This window comes from Neopelma chrysocephalum, unplaced genomic scaffold (assembly GCF_003984885.1).
Source record: "Neopelma chrysocephalum unplaced genomic scaffold, ASM398488v2 Primary Assembly neopelma1_101, whole genome shotgun sequence".
Lineage (NCBI taxonomy): Eukaryota > Metazoa > Chordata > Aves > Passeriformes > Pipridae > Neopelma > Neopelma chrysocephalum.
In genome coordinates this window covers 3036980-3062923 of record NW_020897764.1, presented here as the reverse complement: position 1 = coordinate 3062923, position 25944 = coordinate 3036980, and the positions used below count along the sequence as shown (strand labels likewise).

At 45.7% G+C, this 25944-nt stretch overlaps 1 protein-coding gene across 3 annotated transcripts in view; it reads left to right on the top strand.

The window, feature by feature from the left end:
- The window catches only part of LOC113973443 (mitogen-activated protein kinase kinase kinase 3-like), a 76492-nt gene that overhangs the window by 12224 nt on the left and 38324 nt on the right, over positions 1-25944 (top strand). For 2 of the 3 annotated variants that reach the window (XM_027695543.1, XM_027695544.1), the window contains exons 2-3: positions 8422-8501; positions 22217-22326. In XM_027695543.1, the coding sequence (XP_027551344.1) occupies positions 8498-8501; positions 22217-22326 (114 nt within the window). In that variant the 5' untranslated portion in view covers positions 8422-8497. Of the gene's footprint in view, positions 1-7543; positions 7625-8421; positions 8502-22216; positions 22327-25944 lie in introns of those variants that run through there. The other variant, XM_027695542.1, reaches the window with a different exon arrangement.

Below are 25944 nucleotides of genomic sequence, written 5' to 3'. Positions count from 1 at the left end.
AAGCTCTTTCCCAGATCCAAGGAGGGCAGGGGCTGGGTGTTTCACGGTACAGGCAGTGTCCCTGGCACCAATGGTCTTTCTCTTGGCATCTTCTGTGGAAGTGACAGTATCAGAGATGATGTTTTCCAGGAAAACTTCCAACACTTGTAAAGAGCTCTGACATGGGCTTCGCCTCCCTTCCCTCAACCAGACATCTTCTAGGGAGGAGGGAGTTGGGGCAGGGCACAGTGCATGCAGGGAGCAAATCTGCCTTATTATTATTTAATTTAGAGAAAATTTGGTCTAAAGATGTAAAAAGGAATTGCAAGTGCTGTCTGGACACCGCCTCTCCTCATCAATTAGCGGCATTAAACTCTCAGCAGGGAGGATTAATTAGAAAACTGAAATCTTTCCATCGTGACAGCCTTCTGGTTTCCATTGAAATGCAGCCGGGGAACTGGAAAGGCTTCTGTATTTTGTTTTGATATGCAGGCATATGTTTCTTTCCATCCTGGAAATTAATTCTGTCTGTCTCTAACGGAGCCGTGGGAATCAATATTGAGTTGAACTGTATTTCTCCAGAGCTTTCTTCTAAACCTAGTTGACTGTTTCCCCACTGTGCCTAATAAGTGACCTGATTTCGGAGCAGCTGAGCAGCTGCTCTGCCAGTTCAAAGGTGTTGCGCTGCTGCCTTGATGGTGCAGGGTCAGTCCACAGCCTCAAGGGTGATGGGCTTCTCTCTTCTGAAAGTCTTCAGGTCAGACTTTCTCCAACATGGACAAAAGGCCCACAGCTTTCTGCTGCCTGTGGCTTTCCATTGCACCACACCAGGCTGGACACCATAGGAGAGGAAATTACTCACCACACTGCCTCCCTTGCAGACTGCTCTTTGCCTTGGTGAGCTGTCATGCTCTGAGTCTCGAGTTCTGCAAGGCCCTCAGCTGGGTTTAGGGGCAAGATCTGCCTTTTCCTCAGTGTCATAATCTTTTCTTCCCTCCACCAGGCTTGGAGGATGAAGTGGAGTCAGTGCAGCAGCCGTGACCTTCTGCCTTGCGCCGGGGGAGCAGGTCACTGTTAGGTGATGGCTGTGGGTGGCACAGCTTGGGCAACTCCACATTCCTTCTCCAGAAGAAGCTGCCTTGTGTGCACTGGAACAAGCAGCAGGCTGTGCATGGGCTCTGCAGAACCACAGCTGTGTGAAGATTGGATGGGTAAGGGCTGTCAGGCAGGAGGGGCAGGGCAGACCTGGCAGCCCTGAGCACTTTGAGCTCAGGGCAGTACGTGCTCTGCAGACCTGGGTGAGTGTGTGGCCCTGTGCTGCCCAGGCTGTTTCCTGCACTGTTGATGGCTCATTTTTTATCACGAGGGCAAGTGTACTTGAGTTCATGTGATACTACAAGTCAAGAGGACAAGGAGAACAAAGCCTCTGTGAAAGCTGCCCCACATGTTTGTTTTGTAACCCCATCACCAGCCCACTGACAGCGCGGAGACAGCAAAGTCCTGGAGCTGTGCAGAAACGTGGTCCCTCTGCCCAAAATCACAGCATGTCTTTTAACCTCCTCTCGCCACTAAGCACTTGCTGAGCTCTGCTTTCTCCCTCTGGTCTCAGCTCAGTCCAGAATTGCACGGCAGAAGTGTCACGAGCAAGGAGAGGACCTGTCAAATTCTACAGTGACTCTTGGGGGCCAATCCTCCTGTCCTGCTCTCCCCGTGTGCTGTGGAGGTTGCGCTTCTCGCCCACGAGGAAGGAGCAAAATAACCAGGTAGCTGCTGAGAGAGCAGAAAGTGGTCAATTAGCCCTCAGCCCTTGGCTTCGCAGTCGATCGGAAAGTCTCGTTGTGATCAATCAAATCCAGACAGGCCGCGGGGGTGAGGCTGCGGCTCGTTAGAGAGGAAGCTGTGCAGGGGGAGGGCTGTGAGAGGGACTATCGATCCCGGCCGGCTGAGAGTGAGCGATGCTGCACCGGGGCTGGTGGGTACTCACAGGAGGAGCAAGTGTTACCCTGCGTGTTGCCAGCGGGACGTTGCAAGTGAGAGAAAAGTGGGTCAGCGAGAAGGTGGGGCGAGGGTGGAAGATGGCACAGTGGCTTAAAAGCCCTGATTCTGCCCCGATGCCATGCTGCCCACCTAGGGCATGGGATGGACCTCCCTCCTTCCCGCTCCAAAGCTTGGTCACTTAGTGTTAAAATTCCTGTTTAGAGTGTGTTAGACCGGCCACAGAGTTTGCAATGCATTTGATACTTAGAGGTTAAAACTATAGAGACAGGGGTGGTTTCCCCCTGCCATTATCCTCATGGAGAACTGGGCATCCCAGTCCCTGTTGCAGATTCTGCCTCTCAGGCCAGGTTCTCTGTTGCACAACGTGTGCTTTGCAGCTCTTTGGTGTAAAGCTTTGTTCATGGAGACTCTTCATTTCTGATACCAGATCTGTGCTGCATCGATCCTTTTCTCCCAATTGCTTTTCCCAGGGAAGATTTTACTCTGAGGCAAATACTTTTCCAAGGGCTTATTTCATCTGAAGGTTTTACTATATATTCCTTCTTTTTGGTTTCTGCTCCTTCTTCTTCTGTTTTTTTTTTTCTTTTTTTCTTTTCCCCCCAGGAACATCAAAGAAAATGGCCTGAAGCATCACTTTTCCAAATACACTGTTTTGTTTCAGTTTCCCTCCCACAAAGTCCTCGGTCATTTTAGGAGAAAGACAAAAATAAGGCAATGAAATACCACAGGAGGAAGAAATTACAACGTTTTTCTGCATTGGCTTTTATATTATACGTAGAAATGCACCTTCCCCTTCGCTGTGCTCACTTAGAGGGGAATGTTCATTGGAATCAGAGGGTTTCTGTTGGTGTAACTGGCATCAAGGTTTCCCTGTGATTTATAAGTTCACAGAGAACTGTCTGAGGACAGGACTTTGCCCTGTAAAAGGGAAAATTATGCAGAGCAGTGCGCTCCTCTAGCTGCAGACCTTCATCCTCACAGGCAGGGCTGTGTGCTTAAATAATCCTGGTTCAGCTTCATCCGGGGAGATGAACGTACAGGGTTGCAGGAGATGAGGATCCTTCAGAGTTTGTCACTTCAGAGCCTGATTTGACTTGTCTCTTACATATATTTTTATATGTATAGATGTAGATAGATATATGTAAAACAAATCTGAATGTGTTGTCTGACCTTTGCTGATAGAACAGTACTTTCTAATCACTGATTTGCTTTTCTGTTTTTATGTGTTTCCAGAAGTTTCAGATCTGTATGGAAAATCAAAGCTATCTCATATGCCAGTATAAATTACTGATTACTTCACTGACTTTGGTAAAAGGAATATTCCTGTAAAGCAAGTAAACGAACTAACTGAAAAAAATACCAATACCTAAAGAGGCTACAAGAGAGCTGGAGACTGATTTTTTACAAGGGCATGGAGTGATAGGCCAAGGGGGAATGGCCTTAAACTGAAGGAGGAGAGATTTAGATTAGATATTGGGATGAAATTCTTCCCTGTGAGGGTGGCGAGGCCCTGGCACAGGTTGCCCAGAGAAACTGTGGCTGCCCCTGGATCCCTGGAAGTGTCCAAAGCCAGGTTGGACAGGGCTTGGAGTAACCTGGGCTAGTAGAAGGTGTCCCTGCCCTTGGCAGGGGGCTGGAAAGTAATGTGCTTTAAGGTCCTTTCCAACCCAAACCATTCCATGATATCTTACTAGAGTATGCTGTCTGGAACATTTAATTTACAAAGTCATTTGGGAAAGGAGAGGATTTAAGATCTCAGTGACTGTTTTAGAGAGCTGCAGTGGAAGTTAACAGCAGGAGTCAGGCAGGTTTTAAAGCTCTTATTCTGTGTACACATTGTGCTGAAGTCAAAAGTATGGCTCAGGAGATATTTCTCCAGAGGCAGCAGTTGAGTACAGCTGCACTGGCTGGGTCACTGACTGAAGGTATCCTGAATCCTGCACCATGGCTCTTAAACACAGATCTCTTCTAACAGCAACATATGTTGTGGAAAAGTTTCTTAAGCAGTTTTGGGGTGTCGCACACAAAAATGGAGAGGAGAAACCTCGACTGATGGGTATTGCTACAGAATTGTTCGTTGGGTTTCATGGGATGTAATTCCCAGGGCACTGGCTGGCCCCTTCAGTGAGCTGTGCTGGTCTATGTGTGTCACTTCTTGCTTAGCAGCCTGATCAGTGCAGGCTCAGGAAAGGCTTTTTTCTCCTCATCTTGGCTCATGAAGTTTGTCCCTTGAGCCCTCTTGGGAGATACACCTGCAAACCTGGCATGGAGACACACCAGTTGCATGCTCATTAACAATGGAATCACAGAATCTGGAAAGATATATAAGATCACCAAGTCCAACCATTAACTCAGCACTGCCAAGTCCACCACCAAAACAAGTCCCTAAGTGCCACATCTACATAGATGTATAGTCTTAAATATCTGCTTTTTGACTGTCCCCATATGGTGCATCCTTTGGAAAACCCAACTGGAAAATTCCGTGAGAGCAGGGTCTTACATGTCTGAAGTGGCACCAAAATGTAGCTATTCTATTGTGTATCCCCAAAATGTGGATCCAATTTCCAGGGCAGTTCTATGAACAGAAGGCCAGATGTTCTATATTGTCTATAGAAAACCATAAGGACGAAGTTGGGGTGATTAGTGAAAACCTGTAATATTCCAACCGCTCTCCCTTTGCATTTGAATCCCTCTTTGCCAAGCCTGCAGGCTGACTGAGCTATCAGCACACATACATTTGTATTCTCGCCATTAGAACAATCTCATTTGCTTTGCTGTTGTTTTTAACACTACCCCAGCCCTGGCCTCTGAAGCTTTTTTGAAAATAACATTTACAATAATATTTTTAACAGTTCCGTAGTATACAAAACTCCAGCGCTCTGGCAGGACTCCCGGAAACTTGCTGAAAGTTAATGTGGTCAACTCTTAAAAAGGAGAGATTTTTTCCGCTTGACTCTTGCTTGTTAAACTCTCTGAGCCCAACATGTTCCCTGCTGCTTGAAAAAACAAGGAAAGTCCCAATTTTAGCAATGCTAGTTTCAGTAGCTTTCCAGCTGAGCCCTATTTCAGGGGCAACTGTGGCTTATTATTATTTTTTTTTTACAGTGGTGTGTCCCTACACCTTCAAACCGAAGTGTTAAGTGGTGCTGAGGCAGGAATAAGTAGGTGCTGCTTTCCCTGGAAGCCTGGGGATGATAAATGATATAGGTAGATGCCACTTGCTTGTGCTGCAGTAGTGGCAAGACATCCTGACTTAGAATCCATGTTTTATGTTGGATGCTGGGCCTCTGTGGGGTAAGATGAGTCCTTTTGGGGGCAGGTGATACTGTAAATCCCACTTCAAATCAATAGCACACTGCAGGTGACTCCAGTGCTTTCCTAACCCCACATCCTACATTCTTCCTCCCAGTAAATCTTCTAGTCACTTTTTTATCTTCCCTTACATCCAGGGGAAAAAAAAAAAATCACTTCTCCATCCTCTCTCTCTTCCTCTGCTTTGCTTTCTGCAACTTAGAGGCACGGAGGCAGGATTCATGTGTGACTCCATGTCATACAGACACGTCATAGCTGAACTGTTGTCTCCCTTGAGCTCAGTCTTGCTTAATCCATTCTCAGCCAGGAGTATGGGAAGAAAAAGGAAGAACTGGGATTACTTTTCAAAGTGGATTAATAACCTTACACGCAGCTCTCACATAGATAACTCATACCCTGCACTCATGTGGCCGTAATGAAGTCGAGCCACTTTGCCTGCAGAATTGAGCTCAGCTCATTCAAACCAAAGCTGCTTTTAGATGGCAGCACCTGTACTGAGATTCCTGCAGGTCCAGTAACTTCCAGCAGTTTCCTGAGCACATGGGAGCACCTCTACTGAGATTCCTGCAGGTCCAGTAACTTCCAGCAATTTCCTGAGCAGACAGGAGCAGGCAAAGTCTCTCGAGTGCACGACACAAACCTGGAACACGACAAGAACATCGCCCCAACAACCCTGGTCACCGACAGGTTGCTGAGCTCTCTCATTGCTTGGTAGGAGGCATTTGTGTAGGACCTGCTTACCCAGGCAGGACGTGCCTGCCAGGGAGACTGGCAGTGGAGATTTGGAGTAGATTTACAGTGGTTCTGTGAGCTGTGGGAGCAGTGCAGTGCCAGGTGGGAGCCCAGATGCTCACTGGTTTTTGTCGCAAATTGCCAACACTTGAAGGCTCTGATCAGGGAGCTCAGTGGGAGGAGAAGGGGAGAGTTTCTTGGAACTGCACTGGAGTAGGAAAAGGATTTTTCCTCTTTTTCCCCCACTTATTTTTTTCCTCCCCCCTCTGTTATTTTAAGGGAGAGAATAAAAGGACAGAATTTGTACTAGAAACAGGAATTTGTCCTTCTGTAACAGGAAGCTGCTGGTATGTATTTTTGGGAAGCCACGGAAATCGCCAGTGTTTGCAGTCCAATTTGAAGGCTGGCCCCGTGCTCGGGATTGAAGAGATCTGCTAAAACAGAAAACCTTTTTTTCTCTCGTGTATCCATGGAGATTTCCTGCCCTGTGTGCAGGGGCTGGTTTGCTCACGAGAGCTGGGCAGTGGGGTCTCAGGGGTTTGCTGTGGCAGAGGTGATGGAGAACAGCACAGGGTAGGGCTCTGCTGGATGGAAAGGTCACCTGTTTTTTTCCAGGGTTCGTTTGTACAGTTCCTGCAGGGGCATGTTTTTGTGACTAGATATGGATTGGAAAGGTCTGGAAGGTCTCCAGAAAGCCATTAGAAAAATCTACTACACTGATAGGAGAGTTAACCTGGGCTATCCCAGGAATTTACAGCTAATCTGCTATCTGCCTGTGGCCCTCAGTGCAAACTCTGCACAACTTAATTGTTGGAAGTGTCGCATCAATTTTGAAAGCAAGAGTGAAGATTTGGGCCGTTTCCTGCTCTTGTTGTAATCAGATGGAGTTTTTACCTTGCTTTCTTGCTGGTTTTCTGCTCTTTCTTGATTCAGCGCTGCACAGACCTACCAGTTCCTCCTCAAGATAGGATTTTTAACCTTTCAAGCCCTTTGGTTACTTCCTTGCCTCCTCGTTTGTTTGGCAAATGGACAGAGCAGAGTGGCTGTGGGTTCTTAGGCTGAATGGTGCTGTGCTGAGAGGAAGCTGCAGCAGCAGAAGGAACAACAGCACTTCGGGGCACACGGACATCTCCGCCTCTGCTGCTCTCTTATCGCTTTCCCTTCCTGCTCGTCTCTCTCAAAATAGGCTGGATAAATATCCTCCTGCTTGCCAGCGCCGAGGCGCCAGGGCTGCAGAGAATCGGTTTAATCCGCACTTGTGATCGTTCCCGGTTCACCTCAGGTTTGTTGCTGTGTTTGAATTGATTTGGCCGAGCTGGGAGATTTTCAAAGTGCCTTTTCCTGCCGTTTCTCACCAATGTGACACTCCTGAATCTGTGTGGGTGTCCTGGAGCACGTGGCTCTCGTTGGCTTTGGGGCAGCCTGCAGTAACTGCAGGACAGGAATGTCTTACTCCCTCTGCAAGTCTGATGAGGTACTTGAGATGTCTCTCCATTTTTCTTCTGCTGTCACACAGGTTTGTGACCAGGAAATCTGAGGATCTACCAGGCAGCTGAAGTGGACTTTGATGATGTTTTCTATCTTAAAAGGTGCCCACCTTTAGGTGGGTTTTGCTTTCATTCAGTGTAAAATAAGGTTTTTTCACCAGGGAGCAGGATTGGCTCCTGCATGCTCAGGTCTCCCTTACTTTCTCGGTGACCAAAAAAAACCCCCCAAGCCTTACTGGGTGCAGAGGTTTGGCTAAGTGCAGTGTGGCAGGTAGCTGAACCCATTCCTGCATTGGAGAGATGAAAGGCAGAAACTCTGGAAGGGCTCCTAGGGACATGCCTGCCATGAGGGATGTATGGGGCATACAGTGCTGCTGAGAGCTGCCTGGATTCAGCTTTTTTCCCATGTGATCAGAGGAAAGGGGGTCCTTCCTTGAGGAACGTTGGCTGGTGTTTGGAAGGCTTAAATTTAGGTTTCTGCTTTGATTCAGGCTGCCTCTTGGATTGTCTTTCCATGTCCTGCTGTCAGTCTGCTCCCCAAGTGAGTCTTATTCCATAGGGATGCTGTGGAATGTGATATGATAAAGATGCTATTACTTTAAGGTTACATTAATAATGTAAAAATACATTTAAAATATATTAAAAATGTTCTGCACTTAAGGAAAGGAGGCCTATGGCACAAGTATAAGCTGTTTACTCCAAGATTTTAAAACCATTAAGGTTCCAGGTTTGTAGTGTGCTACCTTTGGGGTGTGTAGGGGAGGGCAGACTCCTGGTCTCAGTTCCTAACTAAATGGCTCTCCTCTTTCCTCCAGCCCAGGTGAGGGTCAGGAAAGGCTTTGTGAAAATTGGTCCTGTACAGTGACTCCACTGACGTGTCAAAATTAATCTGTAACCTCTGTGTTTGTTACAGGGTGGATGCTTGAGAGTGGAGGATAAGGTACAAGTGTCTGGGACCAGTGGAATGGAGGCCTGATGTAGATGGAAAGATGGGTAAGAACTGGATTCCCCTGAAGCAATTAATTTTCTACAGCCTGTTAATTTTGGTTGGGACTACCAAGCATGGCAAGAGTGGGAGACATCTCTGAGATGGTCTGGCTGGATTGCTTTCTAATTTTTTTTTTTTTTTTGTATTTTAATGGTGCCAGAATTGGACAAATTCTCTTCTTAGTGTCAATGTGGGCTGGTGGGTCATGTTCTAAATGAAGCCTCTTTCCACAGTTGCCTTGTATTTCTATGCAGAGTATCTTCATTCCCTGTAGCTCTTTTCCCAAGGAATTTTCTGTTTCAGCCAGAGCCTGAGTATATTGCTTTTCTGATCAGTGACCTGGATTACTTGCACCTTCTCCCTCTCCTGCTGCAATAGTTGTGTATCAGATGCTCTGTGGTGCTGAGGGAAACTTTTTTAAGGTGGGAATTATTTGTAGTTCTGGGAGTACATAATGATTGTGATCTTATCTCTATAGATAAGAACTTTCTGCTAAAGAGAATTCATCATTTCAGAAATTAGGATCACTTGGCTAGACTCTCTCTGTTTTAGTGAATAATCATATCAGTGCTGTTGTCTCATATGAGCAGGTGATAAGTGTGGGAGCCCCAAGAATGAACATTGACCACAAAACTAATTTCAAAGTGGTCTACAAGCCATTTTGTCAGGCAGTAGCAGTTCCAGCAACTGCAGGGGTTTCTGCTCCTTTGCTTTAATTGTGGTGAAGAGAAAGCTCAGCAGATTGGAGAACGAGGCCAGGTTCTGCCTCACAGGACTGTCAGTGTCAATTAACACGTGGAGCTAATTGAGCTTGAATCGTCTTCTTCCGTTCACCTGAAGAGGCAGATTACAGAGGAGCCTAAATTTATCTCCTGAAATGGCTTTTTGACCTGGTGACCCAAGAAATGAGATCTTGGAAAAGTCCTGGTTGAAGCTGAGCATTTTACTTACACATTTGCAGCATTTACACAGGTTGACCCCAAACTTTTCAGGGATGGTTGAAACAGTGCTTTAAAAAGAATAAAATAAAAGGAGGTGGGGAGGAATATGTGTAAATTTAGAGATTGTCCTTGCAAACATGATAGAATCACAGAATCACAGAATTTGGGTTGGAAGGGACGTTAGAGATCATCCAGTTCTACCCTCTGCCATGGGCAGGGACACCTTCCACTATCCCAGGTTGCTCCAAGCCCTGTCCAACCTGGCCTTGGACACTTCCAGGGACGGGGCAGCCCCAGCTTCTCTGGGCAACCTGTGCCAGGGCCTTGCCACCCTCCCAGGGAAGAATTTCTTCCTAATATCTAATCCAAACCTTCCCTCTGTCACTTTGAAGCCGTTCCCCCTTGTCCTGCCCTTACAAAAAGCCTTGTAGAAATGTTATTCAGAATTTGATACTGGTTTGAATTTAAAAAATGAGAAGTGTGAAGCCACTGCCACACCTTAATTGTTTGTCCTCCCTCATGGAGAAAGGACAAGAGTGGTACTTACCCTATCCTGGCTTTATGTCTCTGTTCTTTTTGCTCTTTCTCTGTTACCTGGAAGAGAGATTTTGTGGGGAGGCAACTAATTTAAAGCTAAGTTAAAAAAAAAAGGAGAAGGAAAGAGAAAGTCCAGACCTGCTTCTCCAATGTAACGAATGACAAATTTCAGTTTAAAATCCCTGTTGAAAAACCCCAGAATTTTTTAGAAACATTTTCACTTTGAAGGCAAAAGCCACTCCTTTGTCAGTGCGATGTGGGTTTTTTTTGAGAAGGAAAGTTCAGACTCACTCTGAGCACCAGTAGGGAAGGAGTTGCTGGCTCCAGTCCAGTTCCCAGGAGATTGTCAATTTGATGACTCCTTGTGCAGAGAGTGGTCCTGAGTCTGCTCTATGGTTTGACTGTCGGGATGAGGTGGGTGAAGTGATGTGTGTCTCCAAGTGGAGCTTGTTAGTTAAAGAATCATTGCAACAGCTTTGCTGACGCACAGAAATTTGGGCTAAAATTTTGAGGGTTAATTAGTTTCACTTCTCCCCCTTTTCCTTATCCCTCATTGGGATGAGGGAGCATTTTCAAGGGAAGTGTAAGGAATATGCAGTTATGTCACGGATTCCCCTCTGACAGACCACAGAGATGTGTTGGATGACGTGATCTCTGACGTTCCAGGTCTACCTTTCTTCCTAGGATCCTATTTGTAGTCTGCTCAGTGCCTCAAAGTTCAGCATAGGCCTGTTTACTCCTAGACACGTTCTAGGGAAGTTGCATGACCTTGTCTGGAGACCACAAGACGGGGAAGTGGGGACTTCTGGCGTCTCCATGGGCTGCACCTCTGACAGAGCAGTTTCTCTGTGTCATGCAGTGCGTGGACCAGCCCTGTGCAGCTGTGGGATCCCGGTGCTGTTGCAGGTCCAAGACAGTCTCTCTACGTGTGCCAGCTTGGGGCCACCCTGAGTCCTTGGCACTGGGTCTTTTTATTCCTTCAGCTCACAGCATGTTTCCATCTGCCACCTCTCCAAGACCTCTCTGTAATTTAAAGATGTGTCCATGTCTCCAATGCAACGCAGTGCAAAGACCACAGCTAATAGGTGTTAAAAATTGCTGTGTTTAAACGTGACATCACAGTAAAAATAACATTAAAAAAACCCACACAAGTTGGTAGAAAAAGCACCAGCTTGTTCGTTGCTTAAATTTTATTCTTTTTGTTTTAAAACGATTTAAGTGTTCTTAGTTGTGGTTATGGAATGCTGTGTGCATTCATGTGTGTTCCTGATGATAAAGACTCTGGGAAGGCTGATCTATTCTGCTCTGTGTATGTACATGTAACTCAAAGATTTAGGTCTTCAGTGCTTTGCTGGAGTGAGTGTGGCTTTTGCTTCAGCAGAAAGGTCATCTGAGGTGTGGGATATGGGAGAATGATGCTTGTTTATAGCATTGCCTTGACAGAGTGCGTGTGTTTGGAGAAGACACAACTGCAGGCTGGGCTGGCAGAAGCCACAGCAGTTTGCAGGAGGAGGAGGGGGCCTGTTTGCACAGCCATGGTCTGGCCACTTAACTCCAATTCATTGTTTTTTTGGGGGGCTCTTGAAACAGAACTGCCCAAGTTGTTGGGGGAGAACAGACCTGTCCTCGAGCACCCAGCCACTGATGTCTCAGCTCTCCCATGCTGTGCTTTCCTCATTCCTCAGTCTAAGGCAGTGGTTTTGCTTTTCACTTCCTTATTGCTCTTAACTTGCTCTTTATATGCTGAGAGCTATTAATGAGAAATTAATTCAGGTTGAATTGCAGTACTTTATTTTATAATAAAGACACGTCAGGCTTTCTAGCTCAGGTTTTGTTATTGTCAAGGGGTGACTGACTTAAAAGGTGGCTGTGTCTCCTTCTCTCTTTCTTGGCACCGTACCCGTTGCACCAGGGCTCCATTTTAGGGTCATGCCAGGTGCTTTGGGCACCTGGGAAATGTGAGACTGGACCTGCATCATATTTGGGACGTCGCAGCCGTTGCTGCAGCAACAGGTTAGGAGTTCACGGGCTCTGGGCTGTGGCTTTGAGCACTGGAAGTAGCTGGGCTGGGAGGGAGAAAGAGTTCTTTATGAGCCTGCAAATAACCTTCAGAGGTATCGAGGCAGCCAGGGGAAATAACTTGCCAGCTACATTTCTTTCTGGGTAAACATTTTTCTCCTTTCAAGTGTGCTCAAGAGAGAGGTACAGGTTGTGGGGAGAGGTAATATCTTTTATTAGACCAAAATGATAGAGGTGGAAAAAAAACCAGGCTGCCTTTTAGGCACACAAGCCCTTCTTTAGAAGGAACAAATTTTAAGCTTAGCAGGACAACTGCTGGAAAAATTGGCCCGAATTTAATTTAATTATGTTAATCCATTGAAGGAGAATTAGTGTCTGTGGAGCAAAGGGCAGGGTTAGCAAAAAAGCTGTGAAAGTTTGTTGTGGAATGGGAGAGAAACCAGTACCTTTGAAGTGGTGAGGAGTAGCAGGGCTACAGGCATGCAGAATTTTCTTAAATGTGGTTAATTTTGCTTTTTAGGGGTCTAGGCCCTGCTTGCAGCTCTCCTGGACTAACTTTAATCTGCAAAAGCAAGTGAGAAACAGTGCGTTTGTCCAAGATCTGAAGGATCTTTTCCAACCAAAGTGATTCTAAGAGGCAGAGATTTAGCATGGCTTACCTTGCCAGCAGTCTGTGCTTTTATAGGAAAGCCCTGATTCCCACTGCCCTATTCCTGCAGTGTGGTCAGCAGGACCAGGGCACTGACTGTCCCCCTGTACTCAGCACTGCTGAGGCACCTTCAATCCTGTGCTCAGTTTTGGGCCCCTCAGTACAAGAAAGACATTGAGGTGCTGGAGTGAGTCCAGAGAAGGGCAGAGGAGCTGGGGAAGGGTCTGGAGCACGGGTCTGATGAGGAGCAGCTGAGGGAGCACTGAAACCCTTTCTATCACTAAAAACTGGTGTGTTTATTATCAAACCATCAACGTCTCCTGCTCCAGGATCCGAGTTGCTGGCTGGATGTGGGGACAGCAGCTGTTTTCCCTCTTCAGCAAATCTTCCCTGCATCAAATGCCACCTGATTTTAACCCAGACATTTGCCCCATTAGCCAAGGAGGATGAAAGGGTGTGAGGTGGCATGGCTGGACCTCCACAGGTTGAGCTCCTGCACTGCTGGAGGAGGAGAGCTGAGAGAGGGAAGGAAAAGAATGACAGTCAGGATGTTGCATGGGCTGTCTCTCGGGGGAAAATGGCTTCTTATCCAGGGTTCACCAGCCTCTGCGTGAGCAGGGAGGTACAGGGGACTTCTGGTGACAAGTGTGCACGGGGATGGGGCCGCGGAGGAGGGCAGAGTGTTGCAGGGCACGGGAAAGCTCTGCCAGTGGCTCCGATCCCATGGAATTTTACTGCGCGCGGCGCTGTCGGAGGAATGGCTATTTTGGGAGTGGAGGGCTGTGGTGAACCACAGACGTAACCTTGCTTTCCCTCCCCGCTGAGCTAAGCCAAACACCTTTTCAATCCCGAGTCCTTTTCCATTGCAGAAGTCCCTGGCAGGTCTCTCGGCGCTGTGCCACGAGCTCTTCGCGTTCGTCAGGAGAAGTTTCTTGTATGAGCTGTGGCTTAACCACTGAAACCTTCACATGTGATAAAACTTGCCATTCCAAATGTTTTGGTTTTGGTGTTTGCAAGGCGCTGATCGCTCCGGGGTTTTAAGGGCATTGTTCTCACCTCTCCCAAGCTGAGGTGCAGTCCCAGTAGCACTGCCTCTGCTTTTGGTTTTTCCTGGGGAAATTCAGAGGGCAGTGGAAGTTCTTCATGATCTCACACCCTGGCTATCAAGTACGCTGTGCCATAACATATGAATTTGTGTTCCAGTTTAATCTCTTTCGCTGTTTTTTCGATGCTCTTATTAAGTGACTGGACTCTTAGCAAGTTTAGATTACATTGGAGGTGTTTGCTTGTTTGTGTTCATGAGTATTTTGGGGGCTGGCTGGGTCATGTCACTGGTGATTGGATTTATTTACATGTGATATGCATATTTACTAATTATCATTTTAAAAATAACTGGTTTAGCTTTTTTTTTAAGCTTGCTTTCCCCCCGAGCCCATTCCTGAGCACTAATTTCTGTCCCCTTTTGCAGGGGGTAAATGATAAATATTGTATGCCAGTCAATCTGAAAGGAAGGGTTGTTTTTGATCTAAACATGATCTCCAATCTGGCTGTGCAATTTTTCCAATGTTTGTATGGATAGCCTGAGGGATAGCATGGGGGAGAAGGGGAATAGGAGGCAGGAGCTCAGCTTTGCCCCTGAGAAAAGGATCTGTGAGACATTTTAACCCACAGATGTTCTGTTGGGTATTTGGCATGATGGACTTCTGTAGCTGTCAAAAGCCTCTGATGGGTTTGGTTTTGTTTCTTTTCACAAAGCAGTTTCTGATTGTGCTGTAAAAGTGCAATTAAAAATCCAAATTGGTGTAATTTATGGAGAGCAAGATTCACCAACGATTTGTCAGGTGAAGCATTAATAATCTCCCGTGGTGCACCCTTTAGCATTATAGTTCTTTGATAAGGAGAAATGTGCTTTCAAGAACCCCCAGCACCTCACACCGTGAGTTTTCTGTGTGAGTTTATGTATCCCAAGCTTAAGACGTCAGCGAGCGAACTCCTGCCAAGAAATCCTGCATATCAAGAGGGTCTTTCCTCACTTCCTCCTGTATAATTGCTCTGTTTGACCTGCTGGGCTGTGCCCTGCCCTTGAGTCCTACACAGGGGTGACCTTGGCATCCCTTGGGTGGGGTTGCAGGAGGGAGAACGGCAGCAGGATCCAGCTGCTGGTTGAGCCTTTGCTGACTTGCAGAGGGAACGTGCTCCACTGGTGTGTCTGCTGCAGTGCAATCTGGACTGGGGGAGGGTAATTGGATAATTTTTCTCTTTATCAGATTCTGGACACGGCTCCAGACAGTGGCAAAATGCTTTGTGCATGTGGGTTGAATTTACGTGGAGGTTTATCTGCATCTCTCACCAGATGGAGGCAGGCAGCAGTTCTGTTTTGTCACAGGTCATTCACAGACAGCCCTTCTAAGGGTGCTAAGTTCCAAAGCAGTATTTTTACCTGCCTGTCAGTGCCTGGGTCCCTTCTTTGCTTGCTTAGGGGCTTTTGCCATGGTCGAAATCAGGCTCTTGAGCTTCTGGCTCACTGGTCTCCTTCCTAATATTGACTGAAACAGGCACTGTGACGGTGTTTATTTAATAATTGATCCCTCTGTTTAGAATCAGAATCATTTAGTCAGGAAAAGACCCTTAAGCTCATCAAGTCCGTGCTGTGTTGGTACCTCTGCCCCTGGTATCTTGTACATTGGCTGAATCCTGGTGGCAGTGGGTGCCTGTTGACAGTGTTTGCAGCTGCTGAAGAAACTCCAAGTCCTGGGTTTCTCTTCATCTCCAAGCTTTTTTTCCCCCTCTGGGTTTTGGAGGAAGAGCAGCATTTATCTTCACAAGCGAGTTCTTTGATACTGGCTTTCATATGGATGAGTGTTGTTCCTGTTTTCTGGATCAGGAGAGAAAACCAGGACTGGTCTGACATTGACCTTCTGATGAAGGCAGTGGGCAACCCAGGTGGCTGTTGGTCTGGCAGATGTGAACTTTCACTGGTACATGTTGGTCAAGTTTCCTGTTACCCCATGCTCACACAGCAAACAGAAATGGAAAGGTGCTTTGTCCTCTGGGCATAATGTGCTTCTCTGATGTTCCCTCTTGTCTTCATTTAAAAAAATATAAAAAAAATACGCCTGGAAAGAGCTGAAGAAGTTAATTAAGGATTACTCTAGTGTCAGAAGCTATGTATTTCCATTTAGTTCCATGAAGAAGGGTTAAAAGGGGATGAGGTTGCAGTCTGTGAATACCTGCAGAAGGTGGGGAGTGTTTATTAATAGAGGGGTCTCTGAGACACAGGGATATCAAGATCTAACAAGTGGAATACAAGGCGAGCTGTGCTCAAACTGGTATTGAGGTATTGGTTGCAAAGGGGTTATTGGAGTAAGTGCATGACCTCTTTAGACTAAGACTCTCTAAAAGAGGCTGTTTGGTGATTCTGGGTCAAGAAAGGGTTGTAGAGGCTGCTGAATGAATTTCTGTGGTCCTTGTATACAGCCAGGAAGGCCAGATCAGGTTAAGTCTTTTCTGAATTAATGTATTTAGCTCTGCAGACTCATGTGGTCTCGAGCAAGCCTTTTTTTTTTTCTGTCTTGGATTCCTGTTCTTTAAATGAGATATAAAAAACAGCTCATCTCTCTCTCCATCTGACAGTGTAGCTGAAAGTCCATCAGGACAGAAACTGCCCTTTGCAGGTAATGAGTGATGCTTGTCCTTCAGTTCAGGTTCTTTTTGGTAAATGATAAATATTGTATGCTAGTCAATCAAAAAAACATGTATTTTCAAAAACCAGAGAAAACGGAAGGCTGATGCCTCTGCAAACCAAAGTCAGGATTGTCAGTGTCATCATCACATGGTTCCATATTTCTTTTCACTATGTTTTATTACATTTCAGTATTTTTGTCACTATATGTTCAAAGTCTCACCAATTGAAAGGGCTTTTACTGAAGCTGACAGCATTTCTGGGGGGCTCCCCATCCTCCCTCCATCCCCTTTCAGCCCTCACAAACTCTTCCCTCTGCCTGGGGATATCCCCAGTGGCTGCCTCTCCTTCTGGAGAGGTGGATGCTGGCCTTGGAGGGAGCTGCTGGAGTTTACACAGGCACAAAAGGCTCAACTGGACTATCAGCACCACGGCTGTGAAAAGCACAGTGGGACCTTCAGTGGCCACGTCTGTGGTTTTTCCCTGGATCCAGGCAGAAGTGTGTGTGTGTGACAAGGTATGGCCCCGGGACCACACGCTCCAGCCGTGCTCAGGAATGACTCACAGGACAATATTCTTCCCTTCTGCAACACCCAGGACTTTTCCCCAACTCTTCCCAGCCCTGACTCTGCCTGGTGTGTGTGTGAGAGGCCGAGATCAGGACTCACCATGTTTTACAGGACTCTGCTTTACTTCTCCAGGCTTTCTGTGGGCTCCATCCAGCTGGTGCCTTTTTTTTTTTTTTTTGCAGTGTTGATGGAAGCAGCTTCATGGAACTACCGTAAGCTGCCTCTTAGTAATGACCTATTAGTGAAGCCAACAATAACAGCACTGTCTAGACCATCTGAGCACAGCTAAATTATTCCTTTGTCCCTTCTTCATTTGCTTTCTCTCCGGACTCTTGAATTGTTTTGGGTGGTCCGTGTTGACCTTCAGGCTTTCTATTTCTCCCTTGTGGGTTTTATTTTTTCCTTCTCCAAGAGCAGTGAACTGGCTGTACTAAGAGTGAAACTCCAGGTTCCTCTCTCCCTCACGCACTCTGGAACCAGAGCCACGGAGCAGCACCGGAAACGTGTATCTGAAGGGCAGAGAGATGTGTCATCTTCTGGCTTTTTGATTTTGCCAAGTGCCAAATGCTCCAGATTCACATTGGTAGTGAATCTGGGACTTGTGAGTCTTAACATCTCGCAGAACTGAAAACTTGATGAGAGAAGGAGGTGTTCTGGTTTTGATATAAGATCCTGCCAAAGCGGATGAGTTGTGCTTTAATAAAAATATAAACCCAACCTTCCCAAATCCACTGTAGCTCCACTGGCCATTGCATCCTGGGAGTGCTCTTGGCTTACTACTTCTGTGTGTTCCTCTCTTCAATGTGGCTATGGATATTTCCCCCCGCCCCCAAACCTCTGGGAAATTAGTATCTTTGAGACATGTATTATTTTTGGTTGGAAGTGGTCCTTGGTTGGATGGGCTGGCAGCATGATCAAATGAGCTTTGTCTCAGGGAGATGATTTAAAAAGCACAAAATTGGGGTGTTGGTGGGAAATAGGGATGAAAGAAATGAGTTTCCTACTAAAAGAAATAGCTGAAAATAAAGACAGAACTGAGGATGGAAGAAGAGACACCGGGGACAGAGGGACAGTACTAAACACAATTTATTTTTATGTTTCATTTCTGCTGTCTCTGTAATCAGCTTTTTTTTGTCCTCATCTTCCATGGTAAAAATAATCCTGTTTATATGTGTTCTGGGGAGAGAGCAGATATCATTGAACAATTCATCCTGTCAACCTGCAATACCTTAAGTGAATTTGTACAAAACGGTGCAAGAGCGAAGCTGGGCCAGAAGGTTGTTCAGGAGCAAGAACCTGCTCACGTTGCAAAAGGGTTTCCACGAGTCTCCAAGTCCATCCAAGTGCTGAGGATACTTCATTGGTGGTGTGCAATTCGCAGCTGTTTTGTTCTGGAGCCATGGCAAAGCCTGGGAAGATGTTTGCTGTGCAGTCTCAATGCTGCCTTCCCACAAGGCTGAAGAAAACTTGTGCCCTGCCAGGGCTAGAAAAGGAGAATCTTGATCCTGCCTGTCCCTTGGGCCTGGGATTCCTGATGATTGGCATTTTGCCCCTGGGAGAGCCGTCCATCCTGCACCCACTCCTCACTCAAACCAAGCCAAATGGAGAACAAGCAGCCTGTGACGCCCCTTTCTCTGGAAAGGCTTGGGAGTGTCATTTGGATTTAATTATCCAGTTAGCTCCAGTGCCTGTTTGAATTTTGACTGAACTGGCTGAGCTGGCCGCTTATTTCCATGGAACAAAGTTCTCCACCCTTCTTGCGAGTCAGCTTGGAGACCCCAGGAGCAGTAATTAGAATGGGCAAGAGGTTTAGTCTGGAAGGCATCAGTCCCTGTGCAAAGCTGTCATGGAGAGGACTGGGAAGTGTCGGTTTTGCAACCGATGATGCAAATCATTCTCCTGCTCAGAAGTTGCTTCAGACCGTGGTGTGGGGGTTTTTGTTTTGAACAGTTGAGGCTTTGGTCATCGTGTGTCTAAAATTGCAGCTCTCTTGGACTAAAAACACACTGTTAAAAGTGGTTAAAAAGTACTTAAGCACATATAAATACGTTAGTTCAAGGAAATATTGTATTTCTGCTTGTGCGTAAGTCATGTTCTTTCACACTCCAGCAGTAGAAAACAACCTCTCCTGCTCATATAAAGAGAAATTTTCTTACCTTATTTTGTAGCAGTGGTGGCGCAGATGTGTATTTTGGGTTTTTTTTGACAAGTAACACCCATGTTTTATAATTAAAAATTCTCGAATGCTCTTCAGAATGCTCTTTTGCTTTGGCTTTTTAGTAGATAGAGGAACGAAGATGCTGAGCTGACAGTCAAATACAAGAAATTACTTCTCTTTCTTTTATTTTTTTCCTTCAGTAACTGATCTAGGGCAGCTGGACCCCAGTTTTACACCACTGGTTCTTGGCTGCTTAAGTTGATGGTTGGGTATTTCTGAAAATCGGCTGAATTTAAGCAGTTACTGAAAGGGAGTGGATTCTCCTTGCTTTGCTATGCTGGGAGAGATGCAAAAGGTCACTTCTGGCAGAGATGTGTAGCCTGACTTCCTAAGAAATGTGACTTTCATAATGATGGAGCTGGACTTGCAGCAGTAGGCATTTTTAAACCTGTGTTTGATGGACTCGGAAGACTGTGTTGCAAAAAGTATTGGCAAAAATGATGGGTAGGTAGAGGAGAAAGACTCACTTATTGCTTTGAGGGCAGTGTCATATAAACCAAACCTTTCCTAGACGTTGGAAACTCCTTGGTGTTTAAGAAGAACACAGAAGTCCAAGGGAAATTGGCCTTCCTTGCTTTGCCCTTTGGCAAACAACTTGCCACAAGTGGTCTGTGGGGAGCTGGGGCCAACTCTTGGGGGCTGCAGGTCTTTCTCTTGGGATGGATGGAGAGAAGTGGCTTTACAGCCACTCCAGTAAACTTTGAAATTACTCTGTCCCTGTTTGTTGGTTTATTATTATTTATTATTATTATTATTACTATTGCCCTCCAGCAAATCCTGCTGTCCCTCCATGGGGCAAGTTCTGGACTATCCTTGGTGGATTAAGCAGAGATGAATCTCTTTGAAGATGCTGCCAGGCCTGGCCAGGGAGGTTTGGAGTTGGGAGAGTGGTGGTGAATAGGGTGGTTTTGGTAGCAAAAGCCTGGCTCTGCCTCTGCTTGTTGAAGCCCTGTTTGCCCGTGACCTTATGGAATTGTGTTTTGTGTCAGGAAAAAAAGTTCAGGAAACTTTTCTTGTCACTCGGGCTGGAAAAAAAGAAAGGGGGCGAGGGGCATTGCAGAGATTAGGGCTTTGGTGGAAAATTCCTGGAGGGCAGCATAAGGGGTTTTGGTTTGTGGGTTTGTTTTAGCTTGTCCCTCCCCCTTTCCCTTCCCCCCCCCCCAAAAAGAGGCTTTTTTTCTTCTTTTTTTTTTGTGTCGGGTATTTTCCACAAAATCTGTGTGGAAAACTGTGTTTGTCCCAGAGGTCCTTTAAGAAAAAAAAAAAGGCAAACCAAACCAAACCAATAACAACAAAAGAAAAACACCCCAAACCCAAACTATGGGGATATTCTTGTTGTGGGTTTGGGTTTCGTTTGTTTGTTTGTTTTGGGTTTTTTTTCTGAACTAGAACTGAAAATTATCTTTTTCTTGAGTGTTTTCTTGTGGCATTTCAGGCTGCTCTCCCTGCCACCCCTTTGGAAAAACATACCTGTGTTTTTAGTAAATAGGGTAATGTGGAAGGGAAAAGGAATTGTATTTTAATGTACTTTGGTATGAATTTTATTATTTTATCCATTTTATTTTTAATATTGATACATAGATATCTGTTTATATGCTAAATATATACACACACACATTGTGTACAGGAAAATGTAGGCATTTTCCTAATAGTCTGCTGTAGGCATTGGAGCTCATTTCTGAGCAATAAAATAAAAGTGACACTGGATTTTAAACATTTTACCCTGTTTTTCCCCCTTATTTCTTTAATGAGATGGCTCTGGGTGCACAGCATGCATGAGGAGTCTTTTTCTCACATCTTTTTTTTTTTTCCCCACACCTTCAGTCCTGACAGAACCCAGCAGGAGGAGCAGAAAAAGAGGATATGATATTGTATCTGAGCACAAGGATCCAGGACATACACCTCCCTGGGGAAAGATGCTCAGTATTTGGGTCTGGTCCTTTCTGATTTCATACAATTTTTGTAATTTTTCACATATTTGTGGACTTTGAGTTAAATCTGCAGGCTGGCTTGGTGTAGGGGTGGTTCTGTCCCTGGAGGCACTCACTTTTAGACAAAATTTGTAGCTGTATTTGTATTTTTACAGTAATAGCTGCACGTGCCTAATATTTGTCTTGAGTACATCACAAGCACGGAGTGTGCAGTGGGTTCTCACACCCTCCTAAGGAGTGTGCCCTGCCCTAGGTCTTGACAGGGCTCTTAGAGCTTGTGGTTGGTGTTTTGCAGTGTCACAGTTCAGAACTGCTTTAAGAGGCCACAGCCACAGATGGAAAAGTGTTGAAAAGGAGGAGATTGGTTTCAGATCGAATGGGTCCTTCAAAGTTCTCTAATTTCTTCTGTCCAGCATTGCTGAGTTTTTCTCTTCTTATGAATTCCTTACTCTCTCCCGTGGTTTCTTGCTGCCTCTGGTTTTGAAAATCATTCTGTGGTTCTTGAGCACCCCTAATGAAGAGGGAGGAAAGGAGGAGATGAAGAACTGTGTTCTGCCCCATCATCTGCTGCCATGAGCTTTCTGGGCCCTGAAAGGTTTCTGTCCTGCAGAGCACCACCTTACACTGCAAAAACTGGACCTGGAAGGGACTTTAAAGATAATCCAGTTCCAATCCCCCTGCCATGAGCAGGGACACCTTCCACTTGACCAGGCTGCGCCATCCAACCTGGCTTTGAACGCTTCCAGGGATGGCGCATCCACAGCTTGTCTGGGCAACCTGTGCCAGGGCTTCACCACCCTCACAGTGGAAAATTTCTCCCTAACATCTAATCTAAACTGACCCTCTGTCCGTTTACAAGACATTGTCTCATGTCCTGTCACTCACTACATGCCCTTGTCAAGATTCCCTCTCCAGTTTTCTTGTAAGCCCCCTTCTGGTACTGAAAGGCTGCAATAAGATCTGAGGATTTGGCTCACCTGTGGTGAAGCACCTGTATTTCCAAGACACCATGAGCTGGAATGCCTTGGAATGTCTCTTTTAAAAGGAAGGCTTCACATCGTGGCTCTTGATCCATTTGGATTGAAAGCTTGTCTTTGCAATGCTGTGCTTTTACTCTGTAGTTCTGGGGGTGAGGTTGCCTTCCACACTTCAGTTGTCTCACCTTCTTTTGCAGATGAAGAAGAAGCTCTGAACTCTATTATGAAGGATTTGGCAGCGTTGGGCAAATGTGGGGGGCTGCTGGACAACAACAGGAATAAAACCAGTGTCCACTGCAGTAAACAGGTAAGGCATTGCTTGATTCCACCTCAAATTCCAACAGACCAAAGAGGTGGGCATGGTGCTTGCCATGCTGGTGGTGCAGAGTTTAAATGTTAGAACTGAAGTTAACAAGTGCTGCAGGACCTCAGTACATCAGAAATACCATAATTTTACCAAGGCATAAGCTTTAGGATCTCTTTTTGAAGAGCTGAAAGGAAGTTACAGGCATCCCCATATCACAGAGGAACAGAGAAGGGCGATGACCCAAATAATTAAAAAATATAACAACAGAGCCTGAAACTGGGTTTAAATCTCAATTCCCACCTCAAGGCACTTTTAACTGTTGGTTAGCACTGAAAGTAGTAGAACTTGTTACAGTCTGTGCAGCTTTAAGACTTGGATAAGTCAAATGTTTTGTACTGACAGCATTGATGAAATACAGTATTTATTATGTGCACATTTGACTTCAGATATTTGAAAGACAGACTGCCAACTTTGAGCTGTAGACACCCAGGCTCTTTGGGGAGGAATAATGTCATTCTTATATAAAGTGTTTAATTATTAATTACTGGTGTTTATCTTTACACTCCTAAACCCAAACATTTTGGCCCTGTTGCACATTCAGAGTTGTTTTGGTGAGCAAAAACGTTGTCCCTTGAGCAATGTCAGAAATTATTTGCTGACATTGATATAATAGCTGAATTGGATTTAATGGCCTGTTTGTGTATGGAACAAATATTATGCGAACATGAAAGTTGTGAAGAAATCAATTGAGTTGTCAAAATAGCGAGAAAAAAAGGGAGACAAAAATTAAGAGGACTGGGAAGCTGCTGGAGAAGCATGGGAGCAGATCCACTTGGAATTCCACTTCTAGTGCTGTGGCTTAGAATAAGCTTGCAGCCGACTTTGCAACTGCTGAATGCCCAGCAAGGAGGAAAACAAATTGTCATTTACTGTCGTCATGCATTTTTTTAATGGCACTTGTGCTACAAACAAAGAGCTCTGGATGCAGAGAGGAAAAAATCCTATCCCGAATCCCTCTAGACTTCCTAGACACATGCAGACGAAAACACGTGCGCACGTAGCGTGTCTTGTCTCAAAGTGTGTTGTCCTGGCAGTAGCAGCTGTCCAAGTTGAATCACTGGACTTGTGTTCATCTCATGCTGAAATAAGTCCAAGATGTTTACAGGACTGACCAGAGAAATTCGGAGCTGGCTCCTCTGCAGCTGCAGGCGAAGCAGAAAACCCAGCGCAGCCTTGGATGGCTCCAAGGGCAGCGTTTTCTGCACGTTGATGGGTGGGGACCATACCGAGCCATCTCGGGTTGCTTTCAGGGCAGCGAAGCTTTTTAGACCTCTCGTAAATGACATACTTGTTTTTGCACAATGAGGGGAAAATCCCTGCTGTCACATCTGAGAACTGTGCTGTAAAAGCTGCAGATGCACAGTTAGCCAGATAACTAGTGGAAAATAAGGAGAATAATGGTTTTCATTGACTGAGTATCTGCAGAAGTTTCATAAAGTTGACATCTTGCAATGAAGTTCATATCCACAGCCCACCCACTCTGTATCTTCATTTATAAATCCCCAGCAGAGTTGGTGCTCTGATATCAGCTTTCGAATAGTTGGCTGCCACTTGAGTGTAATTTTATTATACTGGGAATCAAACTTTCCTTCTTATTACAGCACTGATGCTTGGAAAAACAATTGCCTCCTTTCTGACTTTTCCTTTTATCCACAAGTGGGGCAGCTGTAGCTGCGTGCTCGGTGTTACTCAGAGCTCTCTGATGGAGGAGACGCGGATAGTCAGCATCCCGCTCTCCTCGCGCATCCGGAGCTGAGGATTCAGACCAACAGGCCCCACGAGATGAAGGGCGTTGGAGGATCTTGAATTGTTGCTTCACTAAATTGGACTAGCTGGAACAAGTCTGGCTCGTGGGACGACGGGAGTCTAGTCTGGGAGGTGGGGAGTGGCCAAAGTAGGTGGAATTAGTGGGGACTTGGTTCGTGTTTGCAGCTCAGAAACTTTTAATCGAGTTGTTTGGGTCGCTTTCAGGGATTTTTTTTTCCCTTGTTTTTTAGGACAGAAATTGATGTGGGGGAGAGATTTCTTTGGCAATGCTGTCGTCCTGCCAGTGATTTGTTGTTCCTTTGGTACTTGGTGTTCCCTTTTCTTTCTCTTTTATTTTTTTCTTCTGATCAGGTTGGCTGGTTGGCTGAAGGATGTCCTGCACAGTCTCCCTTATTGGAGAGGGAGTGAGGCACGGGGCATTTAGGTGCTAAAATGTCCTCTTAATCATCTCATTGCTGGTACCTCTTACAAGGCCCTGCAGGAACATGCTCACATAGAACTACTTGGGTCTGGAAGTTCAGTCGTTCAATTAATAATAATAATAATCTTTCCTTTTCTGTGGAAAAATGCTTTTCTGAGGCATGGGAATCCTTTAGTCAGTGTTCCAAATTTCCAGTGAAAAATACTTTTGAACAAGAATGTCTTGGCTAACTAGCCAGTGCTTTGTGGCTTGCAGCAGCTTTTTGGTCCACAGAGAAACACAACCAAAATGCTATCTCATTCCTGTCTCCTGGAGGGGTTCCTTAGTGCTCTCTTGACAGAAGTTGAAATTCAAAGCCTGCCAGACTTTGTATTCCTGGTAGGCCTGGCCCACACAAGAAAGCAGTCTGTGGTGGTGTGTGCTCCAGAATATTTCTTCCCCAAAATATCGATGGTTTTGCGTCAGATCGTCTTAGGAAACGAACATCCCTTGGCAAATTGCAAATCTTTCTTTTCTTAGTTTGCTTTCCTTACAAATGAGTTTAGGACTGAGGCTGAGCCTCTGGATGCGTAGCGCCTTGTGGTAGAGCAATCTGAAAATGAGAACAGCCCCGTGTGGCTGATTTTCCTCTCTTGGATTGCCTGGGCAGCCGGCAGCAGATGTGATGGCTGAGCTGGAATCTCCTGAGTCCTGGTCAGGTGTGTCAGGCACTACGTTGTCCTGCCTCTCTGTTTTGTGGGAAAATGGTAGAGGGATAGACAGGGACACCCTTTTCCTTCCGCATGTGAGTTAAAGTGGAGCTGTTCTTTGGGAACAGAGGGATCATTCTGACATTATTCCTGCTGCAACCTTTGCGCTATTATTCCTCTGTTATTCCTTTTATCATCTTGTTACTCCTCGTGCATTCTCTGGCGTGGCTGGAAGGAGTCCTTTCAAGTTGTCTCCTGGACTGAGCAAAGGAGATTTTTTATAGAAATGGCTCTGAAGGGGAGAAGGAGGAAACAGCAGAATGAACATCTGCATTGTGATCACTAAGAAAAAAGATGAGTGGGATGAGAAGGGAAACCCCGAAGAATTAAGAAATCCTGAACCAAAGCACGGAGGGAGAAAGGAGCAATTGCATTAACATTAATTTTGCATCTATTTCTGTGCACTTCCACTCATTTATATAAATAGCACTTGGCAATTGGCAGTGTGAAGCTGGTTGTCAGTGCTGGCGTGGCCTCTGTCACAGCGGGTGACAACCAGCGGCTCCTCTGCCACCTGAATCTTGACGGCAAGTTCTCCCACGGCAATTAAATCCAATATTCATAAGAAACATTTTTCCATTTACATCAAATGTCAGACTGACCTAAAAGTTGTTCTTTTAG